The sequence below is a fragment of the Thalassophryne amazonica genome, chromosome 6 (assembly GCF_902500255.1).
Source record: "Thalassophryne amazonica chromosome 6, fThaAma1.1, whole genome shotgun sequence".
Taxonomy (NCBI): Eukaryota; Metazoa; Chordata; class Actinopteri; order Batrachoidiformes; family Batrachoididae; genus Thalassophryne; species Thalassophryne amazonica.
Window position 1 is genome coordinate 32,009,347 of NC_047108.1, and position 18,134 is coordinate 32,027,480.

An 18,134-nucleotide genomic window follows, 5' to 3' on the forward strand; every position below is an offset into this window, starting at 1 on the left:
GCTTGTGGCATAATTCCAGAAGACTTGAAGCTGAAATTGCTGCCAAAGTTGCACCAACAAAGTATTGACCAAAGGGTGTGAATACTTACGTACAAGTGATTTCTTAGTTTTTATTTTTAACAAATTTGCTAATTAAAAAAAAAAACTTTTTTCATGTTGTCATTATGGGGTGTTGTGAGTAGAATTTTGAGGGATTTTGGAATAAGGCTGTAACATATTAAAATATGGAAAAAGTGAAGTGCTGTGAATAGTTTCCGAATGCACAGTATGTGCTCTCCAAGTGCACCTTCTAAATTTGTCTTTCCATCATCTTTGTTTTCACAGTTGAGTGGCTCAGGTCTCCTGGGGAATACTGAGTTGAGTGTTGGTGCAGCCATTGCTTGTTTTCTGGCACAGGAAGGTGCTGACATCAATTACGCCAACCACAAGGGCAAAAGCCCGCTGGACCTGGTGGCTGATGGCACCATGCTGCAGCTCATCAAGAGCTTCTCTGAGAAGCACAGGTAGCAAATGTGGTGTCTTACATTCCCAGTGTGGGTATTCTTCACTTTATCACAATGCTGTATTGTTGAATATCACATCAGCATATTAAGGGTGTTATCATTCACTGAGCACATCTGTTCATTAGCTGCAGGATGATAGGATTTGTATCAAGTTACAGCTGTAATTTCTTATGTGTTTTCCCATAGGTTGCAGCGTCTGCACGCAGTCACATGTGGGCAGGGCCTCAGTAGTGCCAGTATGCGACGCATCCATACTACACCCAACACCATGACTAACCTGGTGCTTCCCACACCACCAGGAGGTCCCAGTGAATGCCTCATCTGCTCTGAATTGGCTCTGCTTGTTCTCTTCTGCCCCTGTCAGCACAGTGTGGCCTGTGAAGGTAGGTAGTGATATTAGTGGGCTCTGTAGCATAAACTGCTGATGGATCCAGTGGCAGAAAGGGCCACAGTGGTGTCAATGATAAATGATAGCAGTCGTCGTCTACAGAAAACCTAAACTAGTATGTCAATTTTTGAGGTACTTTTAAAACAACTGTTAGTGTTCAGCAAATAATTACAAATATATTTACAATTGTTGAACATGAACTTTCAGACCTCCTTCCAATGTGTATAATTGTAAAAACAACTTGTAGCCTAGTGCTCTTCAACAGAATTTGTCAGTTTATGTATAAATCTTCCAGCATCAGCAGTTTTACATGGATTCTACTTTCCATCTATATGTTAAAGTCTTCCTGGTACCAGGAGACTTGAAAAGAAAAGTTATACATCAAATTGTATTTCACACTTGAGGTACACAGATTATTTAAAAAAATTGTATTTTGTTACAGTTGCAGTTAAAAGGACATAATTAGAATATTTATCTTCAGAACTAAGTAAAAATAGGCAGTATTGCCAGCATTACATATTGTTAAGTGTAGATATGCCAAGATTTTGCAGTTTTTAAAACTCTTCTAAAACCTCTCTTTCGGCTTACCTTATGGATAGGAGGGGACCCTGGCAGTGTGGGGGTGAAACGGTAGTTTGGGACTTCAATCACTGTTAAACTACCGTCAGATTAGCTACAAATGGGTGCCACAATCAGTTGGCATTTGTCGCTTGATGAGTGTTTGCTGGGAGTGGCCAGCTCGTGGTTACTTGGCATTACTGTGCACAATGTTTAAATAGATCACAAAGGACAGGAAAAACAACACTGTCACTATGAGTTTATACTTCATGCCTGACTGCTTAATGGGACCAGACTGATTTGTTTAGTGAAATGTCTTAAACAGTAACATTCCTGTATCACTAGTTAGCATGATAACTTTGCCATAAGATGTCTTGCAAATCACTTTAGTGGTAATGTCTGGTTACACAAACAACATTTTTAGATTTAGAAATGTTTATTTCACACTAACCTTTACAAAATATAAGAGAAAAAATACCAAACATATGTTCATAGAGAAATTCTGCTTTTCAGAGCATATTTTGCCATCTTGGATTATTTTGTTTAAGCGAGCAACCAATGTACATCGCGCTTCTTTCACTTAGATGGGCAGTCACTATGTCCCATGGCTCAGCATTTGCATAAAATATACTTCTCGTCTATTTTGACCCTGCCTGTCTGACAACATAGTGAGCACTTATCTCTTGTTGCTTATCTTTTACTCAATGCCTATGTTTATAATCCAGATCTGTTTGAGACTTTACTTCATGTGCAATGTTTTATGACCAAGTAGATTGTATTTTATTTATTACCAATGTTCTCATGTTGATGTTAGCCTGTCCACTATGACGTGTGCTGCTGCCTTTCCTGGCCAGGTCATCCTTGTAAAAGAGGTTTCGATCTCAGTGAAATTCTACCTGGTTAAATAAAGGTTATTATTATTGTCACTGTAAAATGGCCACTCTGATTGAAAATCAATGGCAGCTCACTATTCTGCCTCTGTCGCTTAAAATTTGACATACATTTGTAAGTAGAAAAGTAGCTCCCAGTAATAGCAGCTAGTTACTTCACTGGCAAACCAAGGTGATGCACTAATGCCCTGGACCTTTAATGATCTGTATGCCAACTGATACTTCTTTACCCTGTAATTATGTTATTTTGCAAAAGCCTACATTCATAGGAAGTGATTTGACTGAGTCTATGCAGGACACCAAAACTACATATAAACACATAGTAAAAGGTGATGGCTTTTACAGCAGTGACATGCAAAAAACAACCACCAAGAAAACCACACACACAACATAAAATCTCATGAGAATGGAAAGATTTGCAAAATGAAAAATGGAAACTATTTAAATACTTGAAAAAAGCTGTTTATGAAAAATACGTCAGGCAGGGGAGAATGAACAATTATGGGCAACGACTTAATCAAATATGCAAACTATTTTTACACTAAGATTTTTGCTCCAAAGGACATCAGGTTCGGGTGAATTTATTTGTACCTGTAGGTAGATTTGTCTTGCAGCAAAACAAAACAAAGGTGGTCCATGTCAGTCAGACAAAACATTGACCATAAAAACATTGACAATGAACATATGCAAAACAAAAGTGTGACACAGAAACAAACAGGTACTCACTCACAAGCTTACTAAACACTAAAAACAGGAATCAAGAGAAATCACTAAAAGATCCCCAGCATAAATGCCTAACCCTGCTAAGATTTGACATGATAAATAAATAGACTGCATTTCTATAGGATTCACACATCTAGAGGAATTTTCTGAGAGCATGAGGATAGCTTTAGCCTAGCTTCAAACGCCTAAAAAGGGATGAGTACTGGTACAAAGATTTAGCTTCCATTCATACAATCTAAATGATCATTTAAAAAAAGGGGGGGGGGGCGATATTACAAAAATAACTTATGAAAACATCGTTGTTTGGGCAACTTCTCAGTCAGAGAAAATTAAAAATCTGACCGCATACATGCAAATGACAACGTTGTCAGAAATGGATAAAAAATTCAGAAACAGTCAGTAACCACAATAAACCTGGAGTAGTTGGTGAATGTTTAGGCCCAGGTTTATTATGAGAGAAATCAGGCACATTATAAGACTTGGCAAACAACAACATCTTTAACAAAACATACCCAAATACATCCTAATCCTCGTCAAAGACTTGGCTAGTGTCAAAGTCTAGGCTCACATGAGGTAAAATAATCTACCAAAATTGACAAAACACACAAGTGTGTGCGCGCACACACTAAATAAAAAAAGGTAACAGAATATGGTTGAGTAACTGCTAATAACTAGCTTAAAATGACCAAACATCTTAAGGAATATTTAGGAATACTAAAGAATCACTCCAACCACAGTCGTAAGCAGTGTTTGGATCACTAACAGTGCAGCACATGTTTTACAAAAACTTTATAAAAAAAAAGACACTGAATTGGACCAAAAGAGCTATATAGTTTGGCAGCTTTAATTTTTACATCCCTGATGCACACATACTACTTCTAAATGGGCAAGCTCATTGGACAAGCATATCCACCTTAATTGCAGAAGCAACATCACCTTCTTTTGGCTGCAACAGAAGATCATTTGTCTCCATCTCACCCTGGCCCTGCATCTTCTTCTGTCACAACTACCTGCATGTCCTCCTCCCTGCATCCGTAAACATCCTCTTTGGCCTTCATCTACTCCACCTGCCTCGTGACTCATCATTATCCTTCTGCTGATGTACCCTCCATCTCTCTGTGCACGGGCACAAACTATCTTAATCTCCAGAATACTAGCCAGGCTGTACAGAATCTATACTAAAAATAACATCTGTACAGATAAGTGTGACGGTTACGTTGACGATGACGATGGTGCTAGAATGTGTGTCATGCTTTTGCCACTTTTTACACCAAATAAAATGCTCCTGCCTCAGCACTCCACCACCGCACACACATGCTTAGTCATCATGATACTTGAACAGCAGTATTCAAATAAGTAATAATAAGTTGTGCACAGTTTGTATTGACTTTTTTGTTTGTTTTTAAACAGAGTGTGCACATCGAATGAAGAAATGTATCAAATGCCAAGTCACAATCACCAAGAAAATCAGACAAGGTAAGGACACTGTTGGTCTGTTTCACTGTGTGTGGATACATGTGGGTAAAATGAATGTTTTCTCTTATAATAAAGTACATTCTTTTTGGAGCATAAAAAAGCAGATGTTTTTAATCAAGATGAGGAGCAAACTGAGCAGATGTTCAGTGAAATTTTTCATCATCTTGCATTCAGGGTTGTGTTGGTTTCTGGCAGACTGCTGATGCTGTCTAAAATCAAATTAATTTGAGATGGTTCTCCTGTGGAACCAGCTCCCAATTCAGATCAGGGAGACAGACACCCTCTACTTTTAAGATTAGGCTTAAAACTTTCCTTTTTGCTCAAGCTTATAGTTAGGGCTGGATCGGGTGACCCTGAACCATCCCTTAGTTATGCTGCTATAGACGTAGACTGCTGGGGGGTTCCCATGATGCACTGTTTCTTTCTCTTTTTGCTCTGTATGCACCACTCTGCATTTAATCATTAGTGATCGATCTCTGCTCCCCTCCACAGCATGTCTTTTTCCTGGTTCTCTCCCTCAGCCCCAACCAGTCCCAGCAGAAGACTGCCCCTCCCTGAGCCTGGTTCTGCTGGAGGTTTCTTCCTGTTAAAAGGGAGTTTTTCCTTCCCACTGTAGCCAAGTGCTTGCTCACAGGGGTCGTTTTGACCATTGGGGTTTTACATAATTATTGTATGGCCTTGCCTTACAATATAAGCGCCTTGGGGCAACTGTTTGTTGTGATTTGGCGCTATATAAAAAAAAAAAAGATTGATTGATTAATGAACAGACCCGGGGTCAGATCTGATTTCAAAAACCCGCTTAGGCTACATGTTCAGAGGATATTGTTGATTGGAACAGGTTTCCAACTGGAACTGGCTCCTGATTTCCATCCCTATTACAGGTGTATCTCCTCGTGCATTTTACTCAGGCAGCTGTTCCCAAACTTAACGACGCCAGGGCCCACTGTCAGGAAAATCTTCTGTGGCCCAACCAGATCTTTAATCACACTTTTGATCAACGTATGAGACAAAGTACTTTGATGTGTACATATAAAAGCAAAGTGTTGGTTGGTCGGTTGGAGCACTTATCAATTGAGAACTGCTCAATCTGGGTAGAAAAAAATTTAAGCACACAATTGGAGATGCACTATTTTTAGGCTATAACTGCAGTACATCAGTCCGAACATGTATACATCTATGAAGGAAAAACGGAAAAAATTAACCACACTGTTGGAATCGATGTATCAACATGGTCAATTTCAACAGAGCCTCAAGGTCATGAGGCTAAAGTTTAAGGAGCCCCGTGTTCAGATACGGCCAGTTATACGTTGGCTGCTCGCAAGTGGGAAATCCAAGAAATCTTCATATACTCTGCAGTGATGAAAAGACTAAGAACTTGGTTTATCCAGAGGTTCTGCAAAATTAGACAATGAAATATTTAATGTCTACTTATCAATTATTTGTTATTCTTTGTAATTTATTACAAAACTAAAGTAGGTCATTACAAAACTGAATTGAGCTGTGGCCCCAGACGTTGTAGCTGGCTGCATTTTAAGTAGGCCTGCAGCTGTTGAATTTTTTTGTAATTGAGTATTCGTTTGATTATTTTAATGATGAATTGGATAAAAAGTACTTTTGTGTTTTTAAAACAACATCAATGGTCTAGGGCTCTCCCTAACCATATTTTCCAGTGTATTAGCCGCTGGGTTTTTGTTGTTGTTGTTTTTTTTTTGTTTTTTTTACTAGTTTGAGAGGCCCTGCGACTTATATTCCGGTGTGACTTATATATTGAAACAAAAACAAAAAAATCACTATTCACGACCAGGAATTTTCATTACAGTGGAAACCACAAACACATTAAACTGCCTTTTGTTTTAAAAAAGCAAGTGGTGGAAACTTCCTAACAGGGCTCAGTTACATTCAGAAAGTGTTTGAAACAGATGGATCACACTTTTAAATGTTCTTTATAGGAAATGGTCATAGCCTCTGCTTTCTTTATACGAGCGATCGTGATGGTGTTACTACATACTTTGAGCTTTTCCTCATGTCGAGCTCCAGAGGAAAAAATACAATTTGCAGTCATGCTCATTCCAAGCAAATAAATGTATTTATCAAACAGCAAAGCATCGCATGGAATGAAACAAGCCACTGATCAAATGAACGTCTGTTCCTGCACACTGCAGAGCGAAATACACACACAGTAAATGCTACATTGAGCTGACTTAATCTGAACTCACCTTTTAGTTGAATCAACACCAGTCGTGTCAGGGAATCTCCAGTCAACTTTTTAATCAAACTACGCTGTTCTTCTGAACAGTGTCTTGTATGTCCCATTTTCCTCAGGCTTTCAAAGAGAAAAGCATGTTCAACAGGTGCTGGCTTCATCCTTAAATAGGGGACACCTGATTCACACCTGTTTGTTACACAAAATTGACGAACTCACTGACTGAATACCACACTAAATGGTAAATGGACTGCATTTATATAGCGCTTTTCCATCTGTATCAGACGCTCAAAGCGCTTTACAGTTATGCCTCACATTCACCCCGATGTCAGGGGTGAATGTGACTATTATTGTGAACACCCCCTTTTCTACTTTTTTTTTTTTTTTTTTTACTAATAGCCCAATTTCATAGCCTTAAGAGTGTGCATATCATGAATGCTTGGTCTTGTTGGATTTGTGAGAATCTACTGAATCTACTGGTACCTTGTTTCCCATGTAACAATAAGAAATATACTCAAAACCTGGATTAATCTTTTTAGTCACATAGCATGACTATTATTCTGAACACTACTGTACAATAGCACAGGCTAACTTCTTCTTCTACCCCTACACTTGTAGCATCAGCAAGAAGAAGAAGAAAAAAATAAGGGGGGGAAATTGACAATTTTTTACCTATTTGGAAGAAACCTTATTTGGACATATTTGCTCTTTTTAAAGAACATCAAGAAAATTGAAGGTAAAAGCAAGTCCCTTTGGCTGCTTCCTTGTTTATTCACTCGGGGTCGCCACAGCAGATCCAGGGTGGATCTGCATGTTGATTTGGCACGTGTTACACCAGATGCCCTTCCTGACGCAACTTCAAGTCACATGGAGAAATGTGGCAGGGGTGGGGTTTGAACCAGGAGCCTTCCGCATTGAACCAGGAGCCTTCCGGTGGTGGCCAAGTGCACTAAGCACTTGGCCACCACCGCTGCCAAGAAAATTGAGGGTGAGTTTAGGTGTACAGGCAACAATTTAACATTTGAAAATCTGGTGCATTATTTATGTATTCACAACACAAATACTGGTTCAGGAGCTGAAAGCTAATTAATGATTTTGCTAGAAGTGCAAATCACAAGTAACCTGCTTCTTTAAGTCACTGAACAGACGATCATATGTGAGGTATACATGTAATAGAAAGTTACAGAAAGTGTGCAATAATTCTTTAAACAAAATTAGGCAGGTGCATAAATTTGGGCACCCCAACAGAAAAAACATCTGTATTTAGTACATCCTCCTTTTGCAGAAATAACAGCCTCTAAACGCTTCCTATAGCTTCCAATGAGAGTCTGGATTCTGGTTGAAGGTATTTTGGACCATTCTTCTTTACAAAACATCTCAGGTTTGTTAGTTTCCGAGCACGGGCAGCCCGCTTAAAATCACACCACATATTTTCAATAATAGGACTGAGATGGCCATTCCAGAACATTGTACTTGTTCCTTTGCGTAAATGCCTTAGTAGATTTTGAGCAGTGTTTAGGGTCGTCGTCTTGTTGAAAGATCCAGCCCTGGCGTGACTTTGTCACTGATTTATGAACATTGTTCTCAAGAATCCGCTGATATTGACTGGAATCCATGTGACCCTCAACTTTAACAAGATTCCCAGTACCTGCACTGGCCACACAGCCAAATTTTACTGTAGGTAGCAAGTGTTTTTCTTGGAATTCTGTGTTTTTTGTTTTTTTCAGCCATGCATATCACCCCTTGTTATGTCCAAATAACTCATTTTTAGTTTCATCAGTCTACAGCACCTTATTCCAAAATGAAGCTGGCTTGTCCAAATGTGCTTTAGCATACCTCAAGCAACTGTTTGTGGCGTGTACGCAGAAGAGGCTTCCTCTGCATTATAGCATCATACAGCATGGATGGCGCATGCTCTGCTGCGACAGCACTGACTGTACTCCATGTTTCTTTGGCTGTACTTCGTGTTTCTTTGTGTTTAATGTGTTTGTATTAAGTCTAAATGTTTAATGTGCACTATATGTGGGCTAAATCAGACTGATCAGTCATGACAACAAGCTATAAGGTGATCACCGTTTTCCTCGTAATCCTATGGCTAATTTGTGATAGCTTCGCACTTCAGCCCGACACCGGCAATAGGCTACTCACCTACAGCCAAGATGAACTCCTGCTACACCGGGCCGCGCTGTGGAGCAACATCAAGCCTGCTGTGATTCTACTGCCGGAGCTTAAACCAAGGAAAAGGGGAGACGTGGAGGTATCCGATGCTGGGTGAGAAGACGTCCCTACAAAGCCCCCTCCCCACCATCATCGTGTCCAATGTTCGGTCACTTCGTAACAAGATGGATCTACTACAGGCAAGGTGCCTATTTGAAAGGGCCTTCAGGGACATCTGTATCATTGCTCTCTGTGAGACTTGGCTAGAGGAGTCAGTTCCTGACTCCGAAGTCAGCCTGGACAATTTTACCATCATCAGGTCCGATAGCACTCGGGGAAAACGCGAGGTGGTGGGGTCTGCTTTTACATCAGTAACAGGTGGTGGAATAACATCAAAGTGCACCGTAAACTGTATACACCTAACCTGGAGCTGCTGACCCTGTCCCTCCATCCCTTTTATCTCCCCCGGGAGTTTCCCACTGTTGTTGTCAGCTGCGCCTACGTAGCCCCCAATGCTAACATCAACATGGCAGCGGAGCTAATAGCCGAGGATGCTAACGCCATATTAGCCAAGTATCTCGATGCTCCTCTGTTCATCCTGGGGGACTTTAACAGCTGTAGACTGTACTGTGTGTTACCATCACTTCAATATGCAAATATTCCAACAAGAAGGGGAAACATTTTCAGACTTCAGACAACTTTATTGATCCCAAAAAGGGCAGTTACATTTACACTCCAATTACCTCAGACAAGATACAGCAATTAATCCACAATTATTACTTGTTTACCGTAATAATGGTACACATCAAAATTAAAGACAACACATATACATTTGACATTGTTTATGTGCACTGAACTTGAAGTAGTCCATCTTCCGAATTGAGGCAAAGTGGGTGAAGGCCGCAGCAGGAGGGGCCCATGCCGCCCAGCCTGGGGGTTGAAGGCTGCAGCAGTAAAAACCGCGCTGCCTTTGAGGTGGCAAGGAGGAAGCCAGGGTGAGGGGAGTGGAGAGACACGGGGGGGATAGGGATGGAGGAAGGGAGACATGCGTCGTGTGCAGATGAGTTAAATATAATAAATTTTGGACTTGTGCTACGGGATATATCATTGATGCTTTCCGTGCCCGTTCATACCCACCACTCGGACTTGCCGACCATAACGTTACGTGTTTACTTCCACTGTACAAACAAGAGCTAAAACGCCACAAACCACAATGCCATAGCGACCCCAATGGTCGGAGGATGCCATTATTCAACTACAAGGCTCCCTGGCCTGCACTGACTGGGACATTTTTGATGGAGATCTGAATGACAGGGTTTCTGTCATTAAAGATTACATCAAATTTTGCATAAGTTCCACTATTCCAACTAAAACAATAAAAATATATCGTAATTCTAAACCATGGATCACCCCACAAATTAAGCAGAGCCTGAAAGAAAAACATAAATCCTTCAGGCACAAGGACTGGATCAGCCTCAAGGCAATAAACAGGAGCATAAGGAATGAGGTTTATAAAACTAAACTGGACTACAAAAACAAGCTTGAATTAGAATTTAGTAATATGAACACCAAGCAAGCTTTTCATAAGGTGAAAACCTTGACAGGATGTGAGCCCAAATTCATATGTACAGTCAGTGACCCAGAAACCCTTACTAAAGACCTGAACATATTCTATACCCGTTTTGACAACCAGGACTTCTCATCTGAGTGTCAGGCCTGGCTGAGAACCCTCCCACCACCAGACCCTGAAGAACCAGCCCCCTTCACAGAGGAGGAGGTACGATGCCAGCTGAGTCGCTGCAAGCCTGGCAAGGCTCCGGGGCCTGATGGCATTCCAGCTAGGGTGCTTAAGACCTGTGCCATGGAGCTCTCCCCAATCCTGCGCTCACTTTTCTGTCTTATCGGACTGTCACAATACCCACACTATGGAAGACTGTCACTATAATTCCAGTACCAAAAAACCTAGACCTACTGAACTTAATCATTATCGCCCCATAGCCTTAACATCCATAATCATGAAATGCCTGGAGAAACTGCTGCTGAACATCATTCTTCCACTTGTCACCCCACACTTGGATCCCCTCCAATGTGCTTATAAGGCAAAAAGAGGTACAGAGGATGCTGTGGCCTGCCTGCTGCACCTCCTCCTCCAGCATCTGGATTCCTCAGGCAACTTCACTAGGATACTCTAAGTAGATTTCAGTTCCGCCTTTAATTCCTTACAGAAACATTTGCTGATCCAGAAGCTTTACCATCTCAACATTCCTCCCCATCTGATTCACCTCATCCACAACTTTCTCACAGATAGACTACAGGCAGTAAGGGTGCTCAACCACATCCCCTGTACTTACCATTAACACCGGGGTCCCACAGGGATGTACGTTGAGCCCATTCCTGTACATTCTCTACACTAATGACTGCCTAAGCATCTCACCAACTATATTGTACCTCAAATATTCAGATGATACAGCCATCCTCGCACTCCTTTCTGAAATCAATCTATCTTGGATTACCATAATACAATCACTCACTTTACAAAATGGTGCACAGACAACCATCTTCAAATAAATGTTAATTAAACAAATGAACTTCTGGTCAGACCCCCCAATCCCCTCACCCCAGCTCCCCACCATCATAAACACACAAACAGTTGAGGCAGTGGTCACTTTTAAATACTTAGGAATAACTCTGGACAATAAACTTACCTTTGATCAGCACACCAAGGACATTCAAAAAAGAAGCCAACAAAGACTGTCAGCCATCCGCAAACTCAAAGGACTACACGTTGCACCCCACTTGCTGTTGTTACTTTATCAAAGTATCATTCGACCCATTATTCTGTACTGTTCCTCATGTTTCTTTACCATGCTTTCTGTCACAAACCGGGCCAAAATCACACGCATCACAAACACAGCTGCCAAAATCATTGGACTCCCTACACCCAACCTCACAGAATTGAATAGATCTATTATTCATATAGCAAATTCTATAGTACGAGACACTATTCACCCACTTCACCAGTTCATCACTTTACTTCCTTCAGGGCGCAGATACAGAAGTATTAAGTTTAGGAGAACTTGCTTCGGGAGGAGCTTGATAGCTGCCCTTAACAGCAAGCCCCACTGACCAGTCTATCTGCTATTGTATTGTTATTTGTTATTGTTGTTATCAGTGTTATTGTAGATATTTGCTGCCTATTTTGTGTTGTGCAATTATGATACTGTTGTTGTCTGTCCTGTGATGTGTTATTGAGTTTACTGTGTTGTCTGTCTTGTTACGTACAATATATTGTACAGTCGGTGAAGACAAATTTCCCCACAATTTCATTGATACTTACTGGACTGGTAAGCATTGAAAGCCGAGATAGACTTGTCCTCTGACACGCCGAAACGGAGGTGTTCCTTTGTCTCGCTTCCAAAGCGAATCGGTCGTGACGCGCGAAGCCTCTGCGCGGCTTTCCATGACAAAATCTCTTGTTAAAAGTGAAATCTGCCGGAAAATGGCTGATGTCCAGCTCTTGTGATAACCAGAGAAAGAGCACACGACGGTCTCGTATCCACAGAGCCATCAGCTCAGAAATGGTCCGGTGGCTTGTGCCGTGTCGTCACAGCTCGGAGCGCGGTGCGCTGAGCGTCCTTAAAGTTGTACTACCAGACCTTATTCTCTGTGAAGCCCGTAAAATTTTCACCGAAAGCAGATAAATTTTCGAATAGTTTCCAGCTGCCAGTCTCTAACAGCTTCTGAAAAAATTCTGATGGAAAAAAACCCCAAATCATTCCGCCATTTCCAGACAATGAAAATCCGACGACGGGGCGGGAGCACTCCTTCCACAAGGCATGCTCACAGGCGAATAACGTCACCGACAGGCGTGGAAAAACTCACACATGCGCACAAGTCCTGTGAGACCAACATGGAGGTGCTTTTGTCCCGCACCATGAGCGGCTCCGTGGCGCGGGGGTGGACCACTGCTCACACAAAGCTTGCTCACAGGCGAATGACGCAACCAACAGGCGTGAAAAAACTCACGCATGCGCACGAAGGTTCAAGCTTGGCTGATGCAATCACACTTGATTCAAATCCATATGGTTTTTGCAAAAAATAAAAAGGCCGGATACTTTTCTAACAGACTTCGTATATATATGAATGCAATTATATTTTATATTTAATACATTTATATATATATATATATATATATATATATATATATATATATATATATATATATATATACAAGGTCTGTTAGAAAAGTATCCTACCTTTTTATTTTTTTCAAAAACTATATGGATTTGAATCATGTGCGCTTGCATCAGACAAGCTTGAACCTTCGTGCGCATGCGTGAGTTTTTTTCACGCCTGTCGGTTGCGTCATTCGCCTGTGAGCAAACTTGAGTGAGGACTGGTCCACCCCCCTCGTCGGATTTTTATTGTTTAGGAATGGCGGAGTGACTGCCGCTTTGTTCCATGAAAATTTTTTCAGAAACTCTGCCAGACAGCCAGATGGAAACCATTTGGAAGATTCAGATGGCTTTCAGTGAAGATTCTATCGGTATCACACGGATTAAGGACCATAAAACTGGATTAAAAACGGCCCACGGCGGCGGAGGGCGCACCGCGCCACGAGCGGCCATCAACAGGCTGGAACAAGCAGATCACTTCAAAATTTAAGGCTCTGTTGATGCAGGACATTGTGTGACTAGCAGAGAAGTTTCAGAAGAGGTCGGGATCAGCACTTTATCGGCACATTCCACTGTTAAAGGAGATTTTGTAATGAAAGACGTGCAGACGGATTTGTGCGTCGCGACACAGCCGCTCATGGCGCGGGACAAACAACACCTCCGTGTTGGAAGTCTCACAGGACAAGTTGGAACATGCCCAGCTGTTAAACAATTTCTCGGATACTCACTCGACTGAAAAGCCACCGAAAGCCGTCTGAATCTTACAAATGGTTTCCAAAAATAAAAAGGTCGGATACTTTTCTCACAGAGGTCTGTGGGATAGTTTTCTCACAGACCTTGTATACGAGGTCTGTTAGAAAAGCGTCGCGGTGGTGCCGCATGGCGCAAAGCAACGCCGTGATGAAGCCTCACAGGACATGTTCTGGCATGTCCAGGCTCATCCACAATTTCTCGGTTAGTGACACGACTGAAAACCCACCGACAGCCGTCTGAAAGCCATCTCAAAGCCGTCCTGTGAGGACCAACATGGAGGTGGTTTTGTGCCGCATCCGTCCTTTTTTCTTTCCATGAAAAAAACTCCTGTAACAGTGGAATGTGCCGAAAAGTACTGATGTCCACGTCTCCTGCCATTTTTGTGTAAGTCAGACGACGTCCCGGATCAACAAAGCCTTCATATTGGAAATGATCTGGTTGTTTCAGCGGGGTTTCAGCCTGTCGATCAGCGCTCGGAGCGTGGCGCGCTCCTCAGCAGCTGTGGGCGGTCTTTAAACCGGCTGGAGCACTCCTTAATCTGTGTAATCCCCATAAAATCGTCCCTCAAAGCCATTTGAATTTTCCGAATGGTTACCACCTGGAGGTCTCTCACAGTTTCTGGAAAAAAATTAAGCAGCAAAGCTCCAAATTGTTCAGACATTTATTCGCAATAAAAATCCGACGAGAGGGTGGACCACTGCTCACACAAAGCCTGCTCACAGGCGAATGACGCAACCGACAGGCGTGAAAAAACTCACGCATGCGCACGAAGGTTCAAGCTTGGGCTGATGCAATTACACGTGATTCAAATCCATATGGTTTTTGAAAAAAATAAAAAGGTCGGATACTTTTCTAATAGACCTCGTGTGTATATATATATATATATATATATATATATATATATATATATATATATAATTTTTACACAGATATACTTTATTGACTGAGTATCATTCATGAAGTCAGTGGTGTGGGTGCGCATCTCTGTGTGAGGCTGTGACTGAGCGGCACAGCGCGGGTCATTATAATCTCTGAGCAGCAGCTTGTTATTTTAATGTGCAAATAAAAAAAAACTTCGGTCTTGTTGAACAATTTTAATCACTAACAAGTATTTTAACTAGACATCGGTCTAGCATGAGAAAATATCAGCTAGACATAAGTGAAGAGTTAGCCCGTGTCGTCAGACGACACAGGCATGGCAGGCAACATACACCTGTTTATCAACCAAATGTCACGGACAATGTGACAATAACTAAAACCAATTACTTATGAAAGGAATATTGCCTCCTTTCTTCCTCCATTTGTGGGATTGCCAACATGTGCATCTTTCCAGCATATTCCACCTGTTTCTTGCCGAGACTAATTGAAATTCTGTGGGCGCTGCGTCCTGACTTGCCCGGAATTAAAATAGCAACCACGCCTTTATGCCAGGACATGGCTCAGTGCGATGGCGGACTGTAGTTCTCATATATAACCTCTTTGGATCAATCATACCAAACAAATTGCTCCAAGCTTCCTCCAGTTGAAGAGAATGGGTGGAACTTAGAGGACAGAGTGTATGTTCCAGTAAGATGTTTTGGTCTCTTTGGCCTGCAGGCAGTAATTGAGTTTGACAAGTGTGGCTACAAGCAGGTTGCTCTGGACAATGCAGCTGCTTCAAAGACTGTCTGCTGTGTACTCCTCTATGCAAATCCCATAGTGGAGACTGAAAACAGTGTAAAGGACGACGCTGTGGACACCGACTCTGATGATGAATAGATAACACTGAACTGTCTAACGTACATTTAACTTCACAAAGCAGCTGTAATCTAATGTAAAATCGGTCAACAAATGGCAGAGAAAGATGTTTGTCATTTTTGATGGGGAGGGGGTAATTGGAGTGAACCCCCCCCCCACTGAAGAAAGTGATAGGGTCTGAAATTGGCTCTAAAAATAGTTCAACTCACTACACATAAAAAAAACTATTTTCAGTTTTTCATTTATGTTGCGCCAAATCACACCAAAGCTGCCTTAAGGCACTTCACACAAGTAAGGTCTAACCTTACCAACCCCCCAGAGCAAGCACAGAGGCGACTGTGGTAAGGAAAAACTCCCTGTGATGATTTGAGGAGGAAACCTCAAGCAGACCAGACCTACAAAACAACTCAAAATTTATGAAAGTTGGTCAGTACATTGGAAATAGGTGTATGTATTTTTTGGTTCTGGAGGGCCCCCCACGCCCTTCTGGTTGTGGGTCTCAAAATTTCCTCTGAAAGTACAAACATTCAGCTCAGTATACATAAGAGCTTACGTTTTTTTTTTTTTTTTTTTAATTGAAAAAAGTTATATTTACAGTTTTGAGGTGGTCAAAACAGAAGTAACCCCCCACCACGAAAGAGAAGAGGGCCAGGAAATTTAAACCCAATAATTTTTGGACAGTCTGGTCCCTAATGAACCCAAAACAACAACAATAACAAAATTTGATTTTAGCACAAAATTTCTACGGGACCTGTTTGATTAATTTACCAAACTGCGCTGTGATGTCTGCAGATAATTAGTTAACTGGATGTGTTTTTTGGACTGCTGCATTTCTGCTGGTTTTCAGACCTCACTTTTTCAATTCACTTCCAAATTCCATTCACCTTATTTACATTTAGACACAGCGTGGTCTGAGATTTGGATGTTCTCACCTTTGGCACAAAGTGGTACATTTAGATTTTACGAAGTCACGTATGTTTAGCACAGTGTTGTATTTTTAATCGTATGGACATTTCCAACGAGGATTTAGAACATGATGACTGTTGCATCAGTGAGACTGCAGACTGGACATGAAAGTAGTTTTGATGTGAGGGGCAAAGCTCAGTAAGGAGGAAACATGGCAGACACACTTTCAGCACATTCAGGCTTTTGATGCTGTGATTCATGTTGATTGACCCTCTGCAGACCAAACGGAGGTGGACTGCAGCCCCGGCACTGAGAACTCTGAGCAGCACAACCTGCTGGAGCAGCTGCAGTCGCGCTACCGCCAGATGGAGGAGCGGATCACCTGCCCCATCTGCATCGACAACTACATCAAGTTAGTGTTCCAGTGCGGACACGCCTCCTGCATCAACTGCAGCGCTGCACTCAAGATGTGCCCCATCTGCCGGCAGACCATCCGCGAGCGGATCCAGCTGTATGTCTGAGCCCCAATCCCCCCCCTCGTCATCTCCCAGACAGGATGGGAGGGGGCGGCTCAGCGATTGGAGGAGGGAACGGCAGCTGTTACCTGTGACAGAAGCGCTTGCCACGGTCATAAGTCTGCTTGTTCCCCATGTCCGCTGCTTCACGATGAGACGCTGTGTTACATCACAGTCCACTTCCTGTGGCTGTTTTACATTTCGACCCGTTTCTGTCTCGAGCCGCTCAAACAGCGTTACGTCCATCACTTTATTTGACAACTTGTTTCCCTGTGTGAGCAGAGCAGGAGGCAGGAAAGGCCCGCTGTGCTGTGATCGAGCCACTTTTCTGGGAGGAAATGCCTAAATAGCATAAACGTACTAAACATCCCCTCCCCAGCTCCCCACCCTTCCACTTCCCGTAGTCTGTCTTATCTTTGCTGCTTTAAGTGGATGTCTGTTACCCATCATCCTCTCTGCCTGTCTGGCCTCTCCTGTTTACACGGCTGCACACAGTCTTCTTTGCCCCCCCCCCGGTCCCCATGTCCTGTCAGTTCCATTTGCTGTCATTCATTCCCTGTTGCTCTGTATAATCAGTGTTTGTGTATGCCTGTATGCAAGGGGACGTCGGCGCTATATATGCATGCCTGTATGCATACGGTAAAGCTGGTGACTGTCGCTACGGGCGATTTTATTTCCTTCTGGTTGCATATGTGATTTGTAATGTAGCGAGAATATTGTTATTTATGTGTGAAAGGTGGTATTATTTAGTCATGTTTTCATTTGGTGTTTGCTTGGCAAAAATGTTTCTACTGATAATCACCCCAAGCCTCATGTCCTCGACTCAGGGTGTCAAACCATTGAAAGCACTTGTGATCATAACAGTTATAGAAAAAAATGCATCCCTTTCTATGTCACTGTCCATTCCCCCATGCCCCCCCCCCCCAAAAAAAGCAGAGCTGCAGCGTGCCACGCGGTTCAGGTGTACGCCACTGACAGGTGTAAGAGCTGTTCCGTCCCCTGTTCACTTTGCCAGACATTTTTTTTTTTTTTTTCGGTGACGTGAATGTTTCAGCAGCAAAACAGACATTTATCAAACAGCTGCTTTACAGGATGCTTGTGTTATGTTATTTATCTGATGTAAGATATCCAATCAGAAGGGCAAAAATGT

At 42.2% G+C, this 18,134-nt stretch overlaps 1 protein-coding gene across 1 annotated transcript; it reads left to right on the forward strand.

Moving 5' to 3' along the window:
- Window positions 1-243: 243 nt before the first annotated feature.
- On the forward strand, window positions 244-17,858 carry LOC117512008 (E3 ubiquitin-protein ligase MIB2-like). The gene is made up of 4 exons (XM_034171944.1): window positions 244-503; window positions 690-886; window positions 4,473-4,538; window positions 16,749-17,858. The coding sequence occupies exons 1-4, from the start codon at window positions 259-261 to the stop codon at window positions 16,988-16,990; spliced, it is 750 nt and encodes a 249-aa protein (XP_034027835.1). The 5' UTR covers window positions 244-258; the 3' UTR covers window positions 16,991-17,858.
- The last annotated feature ends 276 nt before the right edge of the window (window positions 17,859-18,134 follow it).

Bases quoted from the DNA above. Each gene is read 5' to 3' on its own strand.
- LOC117512008 (XM_034171944.1), top strand. From the start codon at position 259: ATGCACAGTATGTGCTCTCCAAGTGCACCTTCTAAATTTGTCTTTCCA. The intron at 504-689 runs GTAGCAAATGTG...GTTTTCCCATAG, and splicing joins AGCTTCTCTGAGAAGCACAG to GTTGCAGCGTCTGCACGCAG. The intron at 4,539-16,748 runs GTAAGGACACTG...GACCCTCTGCAG, and splicing joins CACCAAGAAAATCAGACAAG to ACCAAACGGAGGTGGACTGC.